We start from the raw sequence: 17,820 nt of genomic DNA on the forward strand, positions 1-17,820 counted from the left end.
AGTTGTGTCGAACATGTCCCTACCTACTAGGCTTACCTATAATCCTCTATCTTACTGAGTCCCATGTACTTATCCAGAAGTCTCTTAAAAGACCCTATAGAATCTGCCTCCACCACCACTGCCGGTAGCCAATTCCATGCACCCACCACCCTCTGAGTGAAAAACTCTGCCCTGACATCTCCTCTGTACCTACTCCCCAGCACCTAAACCTGTCCCCTCTTGTGGCAGCCATTTTAGCCCTGGGAAAAAGCCTCTGAGAATCCACTTGATCAATACCTCTCAGCATCTTATACACCTCTATCAGGTCACCTCCCATCCTTTGTCTCTCTAAGGAGAAAAGTCCGAGCTCTCTCAACCTATCCTCATAAGGCATGCTATCTTATCCAGGCAACATCCTTGTAAATCTCCTCTGCACCCTTTCTATGGCTTCCACATCCTTCCTGTAATGAGGCGACCAGAATTGAGCACAGCACTCCAAGTGGGGTCTTATAAAGCTGCAGCATTATCTCCCGACTCCTAAACTCAATTCCTTGATTGATGAAGGCCAGTACACCATACGCCTTCTTAGCACATCCTCTACCTGCAAAGCTGATTTGAACGTCCTATGAACCCGGACCCCAAGATCCTTCAGATCTTCCACACTGTGTCTTACCCTTAATATTATATTCCATCATCCCATATGACCTGCCAAAATGAATCACCACACACTTATTTGGGTTGAAGTCCATCTGCCACTTCTCCACGCAGTCTTGCATCCTATGTCTTGTTGCAACTTCTGACATCCCTCCAAACTATTCACAACACCTGCAACCTTGGTTGGTTTGTGATATAGTGACAGCAACAGCACAGGTTCAATTACTGTATGGGCTAAGGTCACTCATTCATGAAGGTCCCACCTTTTCAACTTCTCCCCTCGCCTGAAGTGTGGTGACCCTCGGGTTAAATCACCACCAGTCAACTCTCCCCTCAAAAGGAGAGCGCAGCCTACGATCATCTGGGACTATAGCGGCTTTACCTTACTGCTACATAATATACCATAAAAAAAACATGAATTTTTAAATGAAATTAAAGAAGATACATTTTCAAATGCCACTTTTACATTTAATATTTATTTCAGAAAATCCTGATCATTGTATGCACATGGTACAAATATCTTTGCTTGGTCATTTGTAGATAATGGGAAAATTCACAAAATATTAAGTCCATTCTCTGAAAATTCAAGCTCCTGATTTCCTGCACAGAAGAATGTTTACAATTTTAAAAAAATCTAGACTCTTATATACATAGTTAAACTTTTGGATTCTAATCTTCATGGATGTTGAACAATTTTGCAATTTCATTGAGATCATCATGTTCTTCACCGTCCTTAATAACCTATGGGAAAATATTAAAAAATGTATTTTAAAACAAAGCAAATCAAATTTCCATCACAGTGTCAATGTTTCCTTTTAGGGTTCCCCCTCTGCATTGCACACTGACCCCACCAAGGAAATACACCTTGATCATTAGTACCAACATTACAGATAAACCACTGGTGGTCCAGACAGGGTAGCAAGACAGTGTAATATAAGGATTTTGTGCTTAGTAGACTTAAATCTAGGACCCTGTCAGATAGGTTGTGAAACTTACGTTTGGATAGGTGAACTATTCACAAAAGCTTGTACCAAAATGGTTCTAAATTGGCCACTGGAAGATGATATGTATTAGTGTTAGTGACAGATTTGTCTGGATAATTGTAAGTATGAAGCAGTATCTGACTATTGTGGTCCATTTAATTAATTCGTTAACCTGAGCTATTCCATTATGAAGAGAAAAGGCATTTCCTGAAAGAAAAACAAAATCTGTAGGTAAAAAAATATGTAATTATCTATTGTTTCAGTGTCGCTTTTCAGTCTACTGCTTGTAATGTGAAGCAATGCTAAGCGTTGTCATAGGCACTAGAACATGAACAAACATTATTACAATATTAAATTACAGTCATCAGAAATACGCAGCAAAATTTGTATTATCCAGCGTCGGCAGGGAATTTGTGACGCTGGTTAATCAAAAATGCCAGTATACGGAGAGTTCCATTTACCGATGGAATACAGCGCAATAGCAGTGGCATGAAATAATATGCAAGCACTCAGGAAGTAATGAACATCACTCTCTTTACTTCTGATCTTCAACACTGCATTAAAACTTAAAGGATAAAATAATACAGCATACAGGTAAAAGTTCCAGTTAGATTCATAATTGCTTCCTTTTGGCTAAGTGATGATACGCATTAGGTGAATACCAGTAAGTAGAGAATACTGGTTAGTAAAATGCAAGATAACACAAAGTTTACTGTAGTTTTAATACACTTTAAGACTACTCTCAAGCTTCCTCCAACTTTCTACCCCTGAGCAAATGTTTAAGTATTTTTCCCTGCCACCCTACCCCTCCATTCTTTCGAAAGCAGTCACATTAAATATTGGCAAAAGGCCAAATATAACTCCAAAGGTGCAGCTTGCCTTCCTAATTGGTGCTCAAGATTGGAATTAAAAGATCAAATTTCAGCATACATTAAAAGTGTTAGGATTTTAAGTATTACTTTAAAAGTGCACAGCAGTTTTCTCATCAATGACCCTAGCTTCATGTTCATGCCTCAAGTAAACACCTTATTTCTGGCACTACTTGTTTTAAGAAATAGGTCTCTAATTGAAAACACTTGGCATTAATCCATAACCTTTAAATTAGCAATTTATCCATCCAGTACTATTGATTTCTTTTCCATTAAAACTGGCACTTCTTTTGTGTAGTGCCGTGTTCTTGATTACGCAAGTTCTTCCAAGAAGTTCTAATGCAGCAGCCATATCGTTACCTTTCACTTTAATTATCACACTGCGAGAAAGGCTAATTTTCTGCCACTTCAAAACAGATTTATTATAGAGACCACATAAGTCTCTCTGTTGGGAAAGGAAAAAATCCTAGTAGGTTGGAGAAGATTTTAAACCATTAGGTATTTAAGACAAACAGAACTACCAGTATTGAGTTAACTGACTCTAAATCAGACTTATAAGCCAACAAGAGAACAGTTTACATATGTGAATGTGTTAAGAGATTTAAAACATGATGTGAACTTATATTTTGATATTTTAAATGTATTAACTGTATTTTTATAAAGTGATTGTGCATTTTAACCAAGAGAAAGTTGCTGCAAGAACTGATGGTATGGAGACTTTCAGACTACCACATTCTTAGGAAACAATGAAACCTCAGAACGTGCAAGTTCTTATCAACAGGAATTGGTAGCAGTAAGGTTCTAAGGGCTGCTTATGAATAGAGTTATTCACTATTCAGATAAGACAATGCCTTCTCAGATGCGAAAACGTGCATTAGTCTGATGTTGCCAGTGACGTGGACGAAAGTGGGAGGAATATTAACTTTGACCTCAGCATCTGGTGTTGCTCAGCAAGAGAGGAGGTTGAATCAGTGATGGGGTAGGAAACATCCAGATTCTACGGACCAATGAAATCTCATCATGTCAGAAGATAAAATGCAATTGGCTAAAGTACATGACAGATGTTATTAGTGATTAAGTATATTGAAGATGATTTATTCAAAGCTAATGAAAGGTGGGAGATATTGATAAGAAAAATGTATAATTGATTTATTTTAAGCATTGTACATTACAGCTTATTAGAGATATCAGGCTGCTCTATGTCTGGAGAGGCCTAGGACGCTTCAAAACTTCTCCCAGTGTCTCGGTGGTCAAATAAAAGATACATCTTTAAACTGGGACGCTGGCTTTCATGACTCTATGTTTTGGCTGAAGTTTAAGCAATACCTGGCCACTTCGCAAAACCCACTAACAAATCAAATCTATTATAGGGATCACACAAGTCTATATTTCCAGGTTGGTCTTAGTCCATCCTTTAAATTATATCTTATTCCTAAATAGCTGAAGAATAAATTTGCAATAAGCAGCCGCACACACAAGCCACAGAATGACTAGGTGACATATACTGTAAATGGGAAGAAGATACAATCTCATAATTTAATGAGAGCTTTTGTGGCATTGAAGATGCTTCCACAGGTTTTATTAGATTTGAGAAAGCAAGACTTTTTGCACTGGAATTAAGATACATCTATGAACTGCCAAGGTCTTCATGACAACAAAAGGACAGAAAAGACATTTAAAATCTAAAGTGGGATGTTAGAAAAATTATCTTTACACAGACGACAGTTAGAATATGGAATTTTCTATTACAGCTGTTGAAGCAGAGTTCATAGTAAAGAACAGCAGTTTTATCTGTATTTCACAAGCCCAATGATTAATGTAGTTCAATAGAATTGCAACCAAACAGACTGAATCTCTTTTCTCCAGAGAGGAGGGTGAAGGGTGAACTAATAGAGGTCATTAAAATTATGAACAGGTTTGACAGAGGTAGAGAAGATTTTTTTCACTTGTGAGAGTCCAAAGCTGGAGGCCATAATTATAAAGCAGTCAATAATAAATCAAACACAGAATTCAAGAGAAACTTCCTTACCCAAAGTGTGATTAGAATGTGGAACTCGCTACCATCTGAAATATTTCAGGTAAATAGCAATGATGCATTTAAAGGGAAGCTGGTCAACTCCATAATGGAGAAAGCAATAGAGGATATGCTGATAGGGTTAGAATACATAGGAGAATCACATGGATCAAAAACGCCAGTGGAGGTTTGTTGAGCCAAATGATCTGTTTCTACATGAAAATTCAACGTAATTAGCTGCAACTAACCTTTCTGGCAATCGGCATCCTATTAAAAATATTCCACAACAGAATTCCCACAACTACTTTCTCTCTCAAGTAGAAGATGACACCCTTTCCATAGTCTTCCCCGTCTTGAGGTGGATGAGCTGAAGAGGCAGTACCAGCAGATACATTTACAGAAGTAGCTACTTCTTCTGTCTCACTTTCAGATCGGATTCCTGTACCTATATTCATGAACACAACATATGATAATCATTGTTAATCACGTTTTAACTGCAAAATGAATAGCCAATGTTGCCGTTGCATCCATTATATTTCACTAATCGAAAGCAAAAGATACTTCAGCTTCACATGCGATCTAAAAATGCAAAACCCATATTACAACAAATACGGGACAACTATTATGAACAAGAACCCTGTTGATTTGCAATTGTTCTATCCTGGACTAGTGACACCATTTAAAGCACCCTTCCTGCAACCCGACGATTAATTAGTGCAGCAAATACCAGTGTCTATGTCTCAGCCTCAGCATCATATACATTTATGGAGCCCTCGGGCTGAGTTCTGTGAATGAGCTTTTGCCTGAGCATGGTACTTTTAAGAAATATCAGCAGCGATTTTATCTTTTGCCAGTGAGGAACGTTATAAGTCCAGCCTGGTTTTTTTTACCCTAATGAAGACAATTCTACAGGGTTTATAATGGGCAGCTATTCTGCCAATGCTCATTTTCTGACACCCCCTCACCTATATTTAAAATCAGGCCAATCATTTCAAATGCAAAATAATTCAAAACATAATGCAGCAGACTTTTTTTATATGTAACTATAAATTATAAATGGTTTTAATACAGCTCAGGAAATGCATTAATTATCTAAAACAGTATTATGTACAATACAGGAGATATAAATAGAATAAATGCTTCATACCAATAATGCCATCCATTGTTTCTAATAAGCAAGCATTCTGTAACTTACCAGACTCTTGTGTCACAGCTCTGGGGGTATCTTTAGCAGTTCCTTTGGCAAACACTCCTACAGTAGGTAAGCTACTGTCCACGATACCAATAGCTTCATATCCTACATCTGGGCCCAAGTCACTCCTGCAACAGGAGTTAAATTAGATAAACATTTCACATATTGTGATGAACTGGTCAGTATAAAATATTTACTTTTGTTACTCATGTTTAAAATACATCTGCTGGAAGAGGATACTAAGCCAGCTCGTACCAAAACATTGACTGATGCCAATAAGGTTTTGCAGCTCCAGTCATGTTCTCACCAGCCAATCTGCCACTTACGACAGCGTGGTCATGGTGTTCCACACGTCTCCTACCCAACTTCAGATCATAGAAACAAGCAGCATCTCCAGCCTAAAGGACACAAAGGGAACACAAATATTTCCATGTTTTGTGGAGTGGAGGGCCATGTGCAATTTCTTTCTAAAAATTCTAGTTTAATATTTGAAGCATATTTTACAACTAGAAAATTACGGTATTCATATTTGATTTCATAACTTGAGTAAATACCCTATTTTCACCTAGGAGAAAAGTTTCCCAAGAAAAAGAATATAGATACAGACAATAATAATTTATACTTTACAGATTATGCCTTCTGTATTCAGAAATCCCAGTCTGAAACAATGGGCTGGATATTCCTATGGTCTGGCTGGTGGGTTCGTTGGTGGGTGGAAGGTTGGGTAGTTATGGAGTGGGTGGGGGTGATGAGAGAGGAGAGGTTCAGAAATCACCACCCCGCAAGAAAAGATGGTGTAAAACCCTACATACATAATTAATTATGCCATAAGAAATAGTCTTGTTTCCCTTTGCCTTCTGCAGCGAGAATCACTCCCTATTCCCACTCCTGCCATGGGATTAAGTCTCAGATGGCAGGATTCCACCCAATGTGCACCACTAATTACATTTTTTTTTAAATTGTATTTTAAAACCAGTTTCCAAAAATATATTTTCAGGCAATGATCTATGTACTCACCACCCAAATGTTTGAACGTGCTTGCAGCTCTGCATTTACTCTGAATCCACCCAAGTCTGAGTCCACCTCCATTCTTGCTGACTTTGCTAATTCCACGCTAGGTTCAAGACCCACTGCTGCAACCACATGATCAGTCTTTATCTGCACACAGGAGAGCATTTCAACTCTAAGTGGTTTAACTGGAAATTTCTTTAGCAAGACTAAAATACTTTGTTTAAATATTGCTCATTCATAGACTTGCATTTATACTCACTGTTTGCCCATCCTTAAGTTTCAGAATAACTTTGTCATCTTGATATTTTGCAGATTTCACAACAGTGTTTGGCATTACATTAACACCCTCTAAAGAGGAAAAAAATTACAAAACAACTTAACTTGTTGGACCGATAGTTCTTAATAAAATACTTTGTCCATGTGGTTCACTGAGCCAGAGAGGCAGACCTAGGTTCCTCTGTTCATGCTGATGCAAGGGCCAGGCATTGAAATGAATTGCACTACCATCACAATTTCTCATCATCATTGACCAGAAACTTAACTGGATTAGCTATAAAATATTATGACTTCCAAAACTGGTCAGAGGTTGGGAATTGAGAGGCAAATGACTCACTTCCTGACTCTGCAAAGCCCGTCTACCATCCACGTGGCCCAAAATCAGGAATGTGATGGAATGCCCTCCAATTTGTCTGGACGACTGCAGCTCCAACGACACTGAAACAATGTGACATTAACCAACTAATCTGCTTTACCAAGTTAATTGAGGGGTAAATATTGACCAGGGTTGAAAATATGTCCAGCCCGGCTTTCATATCAAACAGGAGAGCTTCTTTTAACGTCCACCTGACAGAACAGTTGGGACTTCAATTTAAAGTCTCATTTGAAAGATAGCACCTCCTGACCATGCAGCACTCCCTCAGTACTATACTGTGAGTATCAGCCTAAACCTGTATTCAAATTGGACTTGAATCCACAACATCCTGACTCAGAGATGTGGCTGCTACCAGTTGACCGATAGTTAACACATTGTGATCATCCAAGATTTGGTTGAAGCGAAAAAGGTTAGAGGGACTGAATTAACTAGTCCTGTTCCTGTATAGAAAGTCATAACATTAAATAATGTTTTAATTACTCATAAAATTGAATTATGCAATTTATTTACATTACTTACAGTTAAATGTTTAAATGTACTGTTTTGGCCAAACCCTACAAGAAAGCTTGTAATTATACGACTACAAAAGATTCATGTTCAAATATATTTTTTGATACAGCGTGATGTACAACAGAACATAATCAGAAGAATTCTCTAATCATGCCTGTAGGGAGTCTGGTGGCAAGCAGAAGTGGAGAATCCAATGGGAGCAGGAAGGTCAGAAACCCACGGATGTAAAACAGTTGCAACTGTCCCAATGGTAGGCCAGTTTTCCTGCTGCTTGGTGGAATGAAGGCCATTTGCATTTCATGAATGCTCATTAAAAGAGCTGAATGCCAAAACCTAGTCAAGCTTTCCATTCTCGCATCATGCCAGTGGGAAATCACATTGGCTTTAAACAAGTTTGAAAAAGTGACAATCACAAGGAGGACTTCAGTTCACTGAAGACTTCAACATGAGTCAAACATAGCCAACCTGCAATAACATTGTTTCGCTCCTGTTGCGCTGATCACCACTTTGCTGAGGCAGACTGGACTGTGCCTGCCAGCTCCATGCTTAGCTGGCCTTTATAGATGGCACTGTGCTGGATGCATGGGTCCTTCACTCCAATGGTCTGAAGTTTGACCAGGGGTTTGGGGTGCGAGGTAGGGTTGGGGAGCTGAAAAAGATAAGGGAGGAAGATGGGCAATGCAAGAGTGAGGAGTGGAAGGATTAGATGGCAGACAGACGTGGAGGAGGATGGTGAACAATGAAAGCAAAGGGGAGGGAAGATAAAAAGCTCACAAAAATGGGAATCAAAATGACGACTCATCATTTATTGGAAGGGGATGCACAAAGACCCCAGATGTGATGAGCTGAGGTCCAAGTGGGGCTTGGGCACCTCACAGGACTTGGGAGGGGCGGGTAGGGTGGAATTGAGGAAAGTACTACTTCTTTAGGCTGCTAGCCTTTTGTCTCCGGATTTCAGACATTCTGCATGGTTTTGTGAGGACAATTGGGGTTGGAGAGAGTGATAGGAGTATGCTAGACTGGTATTTACATAAAACACAGACCTTCAAACCAGCTAGCTGGGTGGACAGAGATGCCAGCTCGTCAGGTGACTCAGGAGGGAAACTTGCCTGCATGTAATCAATTAAGCTCCAAGTGCAGAATCTGACAGGGGAATACAGCCATTCTAACGGTGGGAAAGGCACCATGAAGTTGCCCACCATGACACACAGCCTCACAAATGAGAATTCTGCCCAATAAATCCACGCTATATTAAATACAATTCAAAACATCAATTTAAACAGTATTTCTCACTCCAATTAAGTTTTTAAAATCTTGGAGTAAGGAAATAGGAAGAAAGACTTGCCAATCTATGATAATTACTAGTCATTAAAAAAAAATGAATAAAGTAATTTTCTCTTGTCACACTGATTCTTAAAACTTTCATGCTAAGACTTAAAAAATTGAATGTACATATACTAGGATTTATTTTTTAAAGACTAATATTAGCCAAATATTCCAAGCCCTTCAAAAGTTTACTTCTGCGCATTGAAAAAGCAAAATCCATTTAGCATCAAAGTAATAAATAATTCCCTCTGCCAAGCAGGATCAGATTCAACCAAAATATTTAGAACAAATATTTACCTTTTCTTACTTTCTCAGTTGTCCAGTTGCTGAGGTACTCTGGAAGAATCTTACCCATATTCCCTTTCTCTGGAAATATCTGCATCACCTCGAGTTTTGAATTCCGGGCTGAGATTTAACATATGATGGTTAAAGAAATATTCTGGGAACAACTGTAAGACATATAATAATCCACTTTTTCCACAAATTTGGCTTACAGACAGAAGTTTTCTGAAATAAGGGCTGTTTAACACATTTTTTAAACTTTCCTGAGGAATTGCAGGATAATAATAAAAAAAATTGACGTATAGTAATTGAATTTAAAACTGATATGAACACACAGGGTGTGGAAGTGCTTGACTTATAAATCAAGCCTTAAATTTAGTACAAAGCAAATCAGAAGAGACCATCTGGTGGAAGGAAAAACTTTCATCTGGAGTCTATTTGTTTCCCCACCACAATCAATTTTATCTCCACATTGGTTTGAATGAAGGATCCTTATAGCTGAGCTTGATCTTATCCTTGACCAATATCCACATAAGCATTTCCACTTGTGGCTCACGGATCAGAATGGCAGATTTACATGTTTAAAAGAATATTACATGCTTCGATGCGAGAAACATTCATGCTATGGAATAAATATTATCTACAGCTTCCACCATGTTTTAATCAAATATTACTACATCAGGTGAAAAGTATTTTAATTCCATTAAACGGGTGACTATTATGACTGGACAACTTTTCTAAAGTTTTAGAATAATTTGCAAACCTGTTCATAGAAACCTGGATTTTATTATAAGCTATCTGACGATCAATTATCTGCAAATCTCAACCAACACAGCATCCGCATGGAAGATAATAATGTTTCTAATTGCTGTTGATATTAAGGTCAGAGTAATCATTCCTATGTCACGTGTTGTTTCAGGGAGAACTCTGCATTACCTCTCACTCATGTGGCCATTCTTCACAAGTCAGGACGGTGCATGTCGACTTTCATTCAGCACTGCTCTAAAGTTGGCCAATTTTCCTCCCTCTTCTTATCTCGCTGATACGGACTTAAATTAAAGGAAACGGTTGTGGCCCCAGGTAGTGTCAGCTACTCTGCAAACGCTGGGACTATGATCTGCTTGTTTTTACCCAGAATGCTATCAGGAGAGTTACCATTACTAGGAGGAGGTCAGGCAGGAAACAGGACACACATCTTTCCAGCAAAGATTGCAGAAGACCCTATGAACAGTAGTTATAAGAACATAAGAACATAAGAAATAGGAGCAGGAGTAGGCCATCTGGCCCTTCGAGCCTGCCCCGCCATTCAATAAGATCATGGCTGATCTGTCGTGGCTCAGTTCCACTTTCCCGCCCTCTCCCCATAACCCTTAATCCCCTCTCTTATCAAAAACCCATCAACCCGCTTCTTAAAAATATTTAGCGAGGCAGCCTCCACCACTTCAACGGGCAGAGAATTCCAGAGATTCACCACCCTTTGAGTGAAGAAGTTCCTCCTCAACTCCGTTCTGAACTGCCCCCCCTTTATCTTGAGGCTGTGCCCCCTAGTCCTACTGTCTTTTTTGAGCGGGAAGAGTCTTTCCACCTCTATCCTATCCATCCCATTCATCATCTTATACGTCTCAATGAGATCTCCCCTCATTCTTCTAAACTCTAACGAGTACAAGCCTAGTTTATTCAGCCTCTCCTCATAGCTCAACCCCCTCAACTCCGGTATCAGCCTAGTAAACCTCCTCTGCACTCCCTCCAAGGCCAAAATATCCTTGCGCAGGTGCGGCGCCCAAAACTGCACACAGTACTCCAGCTGCGGCCTCACCAATGCCCTATACAGTTGCAGCTGTTAACTTAAGATCAGCTGTTAACTTGAGTAAATTTTGAAATCCTCTCAGTGCAGAAGTGTAAGCCATAACTTTACATTTACTAACTATTTAAAATTAAATTCATGTTTAAATTAGACAATTATGTTAGTTTATAATCCAAAAGGGGACTGATCAGTGAATTCCCACCCATTTACAATGAATGTGGAAATAATCTATCCCTTAATCGCATAAGAAATATGTCCCCTTGAGCCTGTCCTGCCATTCAACACCATAGCTACTTTCTCCATCAACTCCATTGTTCTGCCTTATGCCCATATTCCCTGATTCCCATAGTGCCCAAAGTCTATCAATCTCAACCTTGTATGTGCTTATCGACAGAGTATCCACAGTCTTCGGTTACAGAATTCCAAAACTTCACAGCTCTCTGAGCTGAGAAATTCTTCCTCATCTAGGTTCTAAATGGGCAACTCTTTACTCTGAGACTGTATCACCCCAGTTCTAGGCCAGAACTGTCCAAGATAGGGCCCATGGACTATACCCCAGCCCACTCTATCTGATCTGCAGAGCCAGAGCTCAAAATTTGGGTCACTGAAGTGGAAGATTTTGCGAGGAACTGCTCCTCCAATCACTATGAGTCTATCAGCAGCAAATGCAGAAGACAAGCAATCCTGTGGTTGGAGAAGCAGTGAACAGTATGAAGATGAATGGTTTCTTTCAGCGGTCGTGGAAGAGAGTATGCTGAGGAAAAGGAGAGGCTTCTAGAGAGGGAGGGGAACTGAAACTGCTTGCTGAGAATGGGGTGAGACTGAACATGGTGACAGTGACTGAACCAACACATTCACTTTAATGATCAACTTTGTTAATTACTCTATTTAAATTAGCAATTCACTGCTTTGACTTTTTTTTACTTCCTAAGTTTCTTTTTCATACTTCATTGTGCCAAAATCTGCTCAAAATTTGCCCAGTTTGGCCCCTTGAATGAGAAAAAAATTGAAAGGGGATCTGTTGGATGAAAAGGTTGGACAACCTTGTTCTAGACTTCCAGCTGGGAGAGAAGTCTCCCAGCATCTAGTCAAGCAGCCTATAGTATCTGAAGAAAAACAAAGTTAACGTTTTAGGCCAACAACCTTTCATCAGAATTCCATTAGTTCAGATGAAAGGTCATTGGTCGGAAAGATTAATCCTATTTCTCTCCACAGATACTTCCTGACCTGCTGAGTTTCTGCAGCATTATTTGTTCTTCCTTCAGATTTCCAGGATCCACAGTATTTACCTTTGTTCTCCTATCATCCAGCTTGTTGTGCCTTTTAAAAGTAATACATTTCAATGTGATCACTTCTCACTCCTCTAAACTCTAGACAACATAGGCCCATTCTACTCAGCCTCTCAACAATAAACTGAAAACATACCACGTCGTCCCAAAGCACAGGCCAATTCGCTACCCAGGAATCCACCACCAATGATAACAATAGACTCCACATTTCTTGAAATCTTCTCCAAAGATTTAAAATCTTCTATCTGCAAGAGGATTTGAAGTTATTAGAAAAGTCGGTTTCTTCTCCAACAAAAATGTATTACAATCATTTAAAAAAATCCTCAGTGACATTTAGTTACTAAGAACATATTAACCCCACTAACGTTCCAACTTCTTCTAGCTAAATTTGGATGCTCATAACAGTAAATGCTGGCACGTATAGCATTATTTTCCATACATTATTTTCCATACATTATTTGGCATGTTTCAGGCCAGATAAATTTGTTGTGGCTAAAACTCTCTCAACAATGTGTGTAAATTCTCACCCGCAAATTACACTTTGCACAAAAGCCATCCTTATGGAGATATAATGTTAACTTTGTGCTGAATGTTGCCAAACTGCAAGATTATTGGGAACTGGTTTGGAATTATTGCTTCATGTATGCTGACCTCTACAGTTGTTAGATGTTCATCCATTCAAAATGGGATCAATGCAAAATCAGTCTCAGGAGTACAGCCTCCTGCAACATTTCTCTCTCCCTGGGTATGTCTGTAATGCATATATTTTATTCTTTGCTTCACCGCTCAATACAAGCACCATTAAAAATAAAAAAAACATACAATTTTAGCCTTTACTAATTGGGAATAATTGCCTTTGTATTGGTACTTCAAATTGTTTCCTCAAATGATAAGACAATCTAACCATGTAACTAAATGCTACGAGACGGTCAAAGTCTAGTTCTATTCTCCCAAAGAAAACTCGTTATGCCGACAAAGCAGCTTTCAATATTACAGGATAACTTAAGTTCCATAGTTCTTCCAAAAAATCACAAAATATGCAGCAAGGTGACACAGTGATTAGCACTGCTGCCTCACAACAATAGGGACACGAATTCAATTCCGTCTTTGGGTGACTGTCTGCATGGAGGTTGCACATCCTCCCTATGTTTGTGTGTGTTCCCTCTGGGTGGTCCAGTTTCCTCCACCATCCAAATTTCTGCATGTTAAGTGGACTGGCCAGGCTAAATTGTCCTTTAGTGTCCAAAGATGTGTAGGTTAGGTGCATTAGCCATGGTAAATGCATAGTTTGTAGGATAGGGCAGGGGAATTATGCCTGGGTAAAATGCTCTTTCGGAGAGTTTGTGTGAATGTGATGGGCTGAATGACCTCTTTCTGCACTGTAGGGATTCTATGGATGCTACAGAAAAACTGTTGGCTATTACTATACATTTACCATTTGTCACTGTACCTAAGATCCAAAAAGGCTTTGCTTTTGGCAAGACTGATTTTAGCTATGGTTAACAGAACAAATGCCCTCGCAAGGCTAACAGGACTAATGATATATACTGCTGCAGAAGTTACAACTAATTTTGTAACCCAGACTTCAATTTTACATTCACTAGCTAGTTAGTTTGCCCTTTACTATTCTTAAAAACACAAACCAAACTAGAATATTTCTAGTTATATGAGCTGAACATTAATTTTTTAAGAAAGCTTTGCTTATGGATTTAAAAATGTTAGTCAGGAGCAAATATTAATAGATGGCTGGCATGTGAAATTGAACTTAATGGTAAAATGGTTCAGTGACAAAACCAATAACGTAGAATGTACTATTGCAGTGAATCACATTTATTCACTTTCTATTCCAAAAAGCACCAATGTTTACCTCCTACTATTTTAAAATCAATAGAAAAGTGTTGCATTCTATTCTTATAATTTACATTCAATATATTAAGATATTTTCCTAGCTAATTTACTCCTCCTCTTAAAGCAGTTGCTGCTTTGACAGGGTATTTTCAATAGTGGTCAAAGTTGTCTGGGAACTTACTCAAGGACCCATTATTCATGCAAGTCTTGGTAATGAGGGTTGACTGGCCATTTGACCAAAAAGGTAATTGCAAATCTAATTACAACCATGTTCAACATCTAGGAAGATGCACTTCTTTCAAATATATCCGGAAAATAATCAGGATTATTAAATCCAGCTGAATTTTGCCTTCCAAACCTCAGTTACAGAGTCACAGAGTTGTATCAGTATCATGACTGGAGATTAGCAAAGAATCAGCAACAAACTTGGGGCTCTCCTGATTATACAGCTCAGTTACTCAATCGATAAACTAAAAGAGCTCTTTGTTTACTTTCATACAGAACCACAGAAATTTATAAAGCGACCATTTGGCTCATCATGTTTATACTGGCTCTTTTGCTAGAGAAATCTTAACATTAATCAAACTGCCCTGCTCCCTCCCTATGGGTTTATAACTTTCCTCTGCTTCAAATACTTATCCAAATTCCTTCAAAGGATACAGCAGTCTCAGCCTTAACTACTCCTTCAAGTATACTTCAATAACCTGCTGTTAAAAAGACATTACAAATTGTTGCAGAGAAAAGAACTTTGAGAACAAGATTCTGAAGAACTTTAAAATATGCTATTGTCAAGTTATTCTTTGAGTTGTCCAGTAAGGACAGGGGTGCCAGTTACATTGGGAACTTGAATCTCTGATTAATTCTTTTGAGAGAGAAGAATTTGAAGAATGGAAAATAGATACAATTCATCCTCTCTGGTGCTTGTTGGAGGAACAATGAGAAATCACTAAAGGTTATATTACCATTTCTCTTCTGATCAATTGGTAAATTCCTGACTAAATAGAGTGACTGACATAAAGGGTTTAATGGTAAAAGTTTCTTTGAAGGCATGCAAATATTAACAAGATTCAGTATAAAGTCAAACATTCAAAAACTGACAACAAAAGGAAAGGTCCAAATATTATTCATAGATGGCAATCTAATGCTTTGCATAAACCGTAGGAGTTGAAGGAATATATCTGATGCCGGAAGTGCAAGAAATTTAATTGGAGACAATATGGAAACCTTATAAAAGATGACAAAACCTGAGATAGGAATACTAAAAAAAAAATTTCTTGCATCAAGTTAGCTCCAGATTATATCCAGCCTTTGAAGAACCAATGAACAAAAGACAGAGTAATTTAGCAGCTAAAACTAGGTGTGTAGAGATAACAGTTGATTTATTTCCAATGCCAAGAACAGTTACTGGAGCAACTCAAGTGTTTGGGTCACTGTAATATGCTATGAATTTTGTATCAAGAAGAGTGTAGACATTGTTCACAACGCACTTCATGAATGTTACACACAAATACACTGTAGCATAGATTATACTTAATTTACATGTTTCTTTCTAACAACTTCTACCACTATTAAATTACAGAATACAAATGATCCTAATATTTCCATATGATTTAATTTATAGTATGGTATATCTTTTTGTGTTGAAACTAACCTATATATGTGCAAGATCTCTCATAGCGTAATACATTTAGTTTGGTTTTTGATTGCTTTCCCACTTTCTTTGAATCACCCTGCCTCTCATAATCTTCAAGTTATTACAAATAAATCCAGATGTGGAACTATAATTTGTTTTTCCAGTATCTTGTTAACTCTCTTTCTCCTCAATCAAATCCAAACTAAACCTGAGATTAGATATTCTGTTTTTGAATTTAATTAGCCAGCTAAACCTGCATCAAATATTCTACACCACCTCCTGCATTGATCTGAAATGATTACTTCAAATACCACAAAAATGAATGGCTGTATTGTCATCACACGCAATATAAAGCAAAATATATTGGTTGGGATCTTAGAAATCAATTTGTGGTTTATATTTTTCAGTAAGCATCCAGTCTCATTACACAACATTATATCATTCACGGTCCAGTTTGAAAAAAATAACGACTTATAGAGAAAAACTGATTTTGCTTCAAACTGGGTCAAGGCTTTATGATGTTCTCCAATGGATTGGATTTTATTTCCATCTGTAATTTAATGCAAAATGAGTTTCTACTGTTACTCACTTGTGGTTATTCGTTGTTATAACTCCCATACCCAGCAATACCAGCCCATATCCAAGGTCTAATTTTAAACATACCAAGATTGCTGTAATATTTCCTCCCTTACTTCGACTTAATATCTGTAAATCTTCCTCCATCTCCTTGGCTGTAACTTGAACGCCCTATCTGAATCCACTGTCTCAAGTAGCTCACTTTCTTAAGTCCTCAGTTAGTAGACAGCTAATGGAATGTAATGGACAATTCATGGTCAATAGTTAGCTGCTGCAAGGATGCAACGTAGTTTGTACATGTCAAGTTGCTTCTTATCATGAATTTCTAATTTGTTTTAAAATAATTTTACAAATGCCTCAACTATCTGCATCATATTAAACAAGCTTATTGTTAAGAAGTGCACTGCCTTTATTGCTATCGAGTAGGCTTTTACTCAGATCTCAAAGTTAATGGCAAAAAAAGTGGACCAACCAGATACATTTTAGAATGGAACATGGGGGCAATGAAGAGAGAATGCAGCAGGCCAATCTGCTTGATCAGACTCCTGTCCATATATGCTAAATATAATTTCCAAATGCAGGAAAGTTTCCCATCTGAATGATTTGCAGCTACTATGAACTTGAAAAGGTAATAAATGCATTTAACTAGCATTATATTTTCTATCATCTTATACACTTAGTTATTTATAGCTAGTGGAATGAAATGCAATAATGCTGTCCAACTTGTGTCAGTCAGGTTATACTCCTGACACACAGCAATGTTCTGCTTTGTCTCATGTATCTAGATTACTTTTGCCTATGCTTATACGTTGAGCCGAGTATACAGCTCGCTGCGCATATAGTGACGTGGTAGCATCCTCTGATACTCAGGGCAATGCTGGGTTTGAAAGCATTTAAGTATACTCACTGATTTGGCTGATGATTTAGCTGGTTAATACCATGAATTGTTTAACCATACATGCCACAAGGTGCAGGTTGAATGTCATACATTTCCTAACCAGAGATTAAAATTTACAACATGTTTTACAATAAGAAAAATATATTGTGCACATTCCAATGCAAGTTACTGGTCATGGCTAGGAGGCTTGACATATGCAAGTTAATTCAGAAAATTAAGAGGAAATTACGAAAAGATAAGAAACCTGTCCAAAGACAGGTTTTTTGAACGCTTAAAAATTTTGATATTCAAAATAGGAAA

General features: G+C 38.1%; 1 protein-coding gene across 4 annotated transcripts in view; it reads right to left on the reverse strand.

Moving 5' to 3' along the window:
• Nucleotides 1–1,090: 1,090 nt before the first annotated feature.
• aifm1 (apoptosis inducing factor mitochondrion associated 1) overlaps nt 1,091–17,820 on the reverse strand; it is a 64,716-nt gene continuing 47,986 nt past the window's right edge. For all 4 annotated transcript variants that reach the window (XM_080187731.1, XM_080187730.1, XM_080187732.1 and 1 more), the window contains 8 exons: nt 12,702–12,810; nt 9,488–9,595; nt 6,962–7,050; nt 6,709–6,849; nt 5,947–6,089; nt 5,695–5,819; nt 4,748–4,944; nt 1,091–1,374 (listed from right to left, as the gene is read on the reverse strand). In XM_080187731.1, the coding sequence (XP_080043857.1) occupies nt 1,303–1,374; nt 4,748–4,944; nt 5,695–5,819; nt 5,947–6,089; nt 6,709–6,849; nt 6,962–7,050; nt 9,488–9,595; nt 12,702–12,810 (984 nt within the window). In that variant the 3' untranslated portion in view covers nt 1,091–1,302. The remainder of the gene's footprint in view (nt 1,375–4,747; nt 4,945–5,694; nt 5,820–5,946; nt 6,090–6,708; nt 6,850–6,961; nt 7,051–9,487; nt 9,596–12,701; nt 12,811–17,820) is intronic.

The sequence above is a fragment of the Carcharhinus amblyrhynchos genome, chromosome 4, assembly GCF_965287045.1.
Source record: "Carcharhinus amblyrhynchos chromosome 4, sCarAmb.v2.hapA, whole genome shotgun sequence".
Classification (NCBI taxonomy): domain Eukaryota; kingdom Metazoa; phylum Chordata; class Chondrichthyes; order Carcharhiniformes; family Carcharhinidae; genus Carcharhinus; species Carcharhinus amblyrhynchos.